At 35.2% G+C, this 2,360-nt stretch overlaps 1 protein-coding gene across 1 annotated transcript; it reads right to left on the bottom strand.

Moving 5' to 3' along the window:
* Nucleotides 1-403: 403 nt before the first annotated feature.
* LOC108355430 (uncharacterized) lies at nucleotides 404-847 on the bottom strand (the record flags this gene model as incomplete). The annotated part of the gene is made up of 2 exons (XM_017606592.1): nucleotides 632-847; nucleotides 404-567 (listed from the first exon to the last, which is right to left on the bottom strand). Coding segments are annotated over exons 1-2 (365 nt in total), but the record flags the coding sequence as incomplete, so codon positions are not given.
* Nucleotides 848-2,360: the final 1,513 nt, after the last annotated feature.

Consider the following 2,360-nt stretch of genomic DNA (forward strand, 5'->3'; position numbering starts at 1 on the left):
GCCATTTTCAGGGCCGCAAAAAATTAACAAAGAGATAAATTTTTGACTGCCGTGATAACAAATAAGAAATGTACATATCGTCGTTTAAACTACAACAAAATGCAAAACCGCGTATCATGATAATGCAAAACCGCGTATGTGAGGTTGCATAAATTATTTTCTACATAGTAAAAACACTCATATTTCAAAATGGTTCTCTTTTTTATAAAGCAATCGCATTTCTGGCTAGTATATTTCAACACAAATGGATAAGGATTTATTGACTCAAGTGTCTTTTGATTATTATTTTATTATATTATCAATCTTATAGGATTGTATTGAGGCTAGCAACTTTGTTTTGTTCGGCAGCATAATTTTGCATATACTCCTCCATTTCGTCCCATTTTCTTCTCGCTTAAGGTACTTATCTCTGCATTCAGATGTTGCACGTAGCTTTGGTACTGATTGCTCGCTTGNTCCCATTTTCTTCTCGCTTAAGGTACTTATCTCTGCATTCAGATGTTGCACGTAGCTTTGGTACTGATTGCTCGCTTGTTCTTTGGCATACGTCAATTGTTGCACCATAGCCTGTAAGAAATGCGTAAACATAATAATGTAAACATCTTCAAATGCACTTCTACTTCTAACTTACTTGTAAGTCTCTAATCTGTTGCTCATACATAAATTGCGTCTGCGTCAAGGTCTCTATACGATTGCCGCCTTGGATTTTATTGGCCTTATCCGACAACTGGCGTATGATAAGCTGCGCCATTTCCAACTCATTTGACTTTTCTTTGAACTGATGTTCAACATCGGGAGCACGTTGCTGCATTACATCTAACAGCCTTTTCATTTCATCCAGATGAGCCGCTTGATGCGGCCAACACCCAAAAGGTTTGTTTACAACAGAGACCGTACCGGTTATGCATTTTATAATAAAAGTAAAAACCTGAAGTTATTTTTTTACTTTTATTATTTTGAGCATATAATACCTNTGCATTACATCTAACAGCCTTTTCATTTCATCCAGATGAGCCGCTTGATGCGGCCAACACCCAAAAGGTTTGTTTACAACAGAGACCGTACCGGTTATGCATTTTATAATTAAAGTAAAAACCTGAAGTTATTTTTTTACTTTTATTATTTTGAGCATATAATACCTGTTATTTCTGCTTTTTATTTTGTTAAGGCAAAAATAAAAGTTAAAATTTGCCTTTAATTTTTTTGAGCAGAAAATAATCGGTAATTGTTGACTTATTTTTTCAGGAAAAAATAAAAGTCAAAGTAAAAAATCAAGTATTCCAGAGCTGTGTATATTGGAATGTGATAGTTTTGAGGCTCCTACATGGATTTTAATCACGATTGAGAGAATACAAAGGTTGCGCCGATCTCGGACCGCTATTCCTCTCTTAACGAATTTGACAGAATCGTTGTTTGCATGACGTCACGCTTGTGCAACTTGTTTACGTTTTCCTTGCAAAATTTTTTCTTCTTCTTCCATTCTTGCTCACGTTTTGGCATTTCTCTCGCAATTGCACCAGTGTGACGTCACACAAAAGTTATTCTCAAAAATCCTCTCTGGTCGGCGCAATCTTATATTCTATCATTCTTAGATTTTAATAACCCCTATACCCAAATACCAGGGTTATTTCAAATCTATATGGCTCATTCCATTTTNGTGACGTCACACAAAAGTTATTCTCAAAAATCCTCTCTGGTCGGCGCAATTTTATATTCTATCATTCTTAGATTTTAATAACCCCTATACCCAAATACCAGGGTTATTTCAAATCTATATGGCTCATTCCATCTCAAATCACCCAGGCCGGGGGAAAGTGAATTTAAGTTTGCGATAAAACTCACAGGGATTGTTCCTTGAACAATTTAAGGAGACACGTATTTTTTCTTTTTGCTCAGAAATGCGAATTTTTCGAATAATGCATTTTTTTTCTTTTTGAGTACGAACGAATCGTTTATAACTGTCGCAAAAAAGCAAGGATTTTAACGATTTTTTTTTTTAAATTGCAGATATTGATCTACTGAATCGATCTAGTGAACTAAACATCAGTAAATGTTTATTAATAACACTGTGAGACAAATGGTAGGGGTCNTTTTTTTTTTAAATTGCAGATATTGATCTACTGAATCGATCTAGTGAACTAAACATCAGTAAATGTTTATTAATAACACTGTGAGACAAATGGTAGGGGTCAGTGGTCGGGAAGGGTTCAAACTACCGGGGAAAGTTATATCAGCAAAAAAGAAGTTATACGTGTCCCGGCGTTTCACTGGGTCACGTCTAGGAATCGAGATATATCGATTTGAAGTTAAAAACTATCATATAGGGGAAATTGTCACCTTTGGTGGTCTTTTTTTTACAT

The sequence above is a fragment of the Rhagoletis zephyria genome, unplaced genomic scaffold (assembly GCF_001687245.7).
Source record: "Rhagoletis zephyria isolate East Lansing unplaced genomic scaffold, Rhagoletis_zephyria_1.1 Rzeph_scaffold_45703, whole genome shotgun sequence".
In the NCBI taxonomy this organism is placed as follows: Eukaryota; Metazoa; Arthropoda; class Insecta; order Diptera; family Tephritidae; genus Rhagoletis; species Rhagoletis zephyria.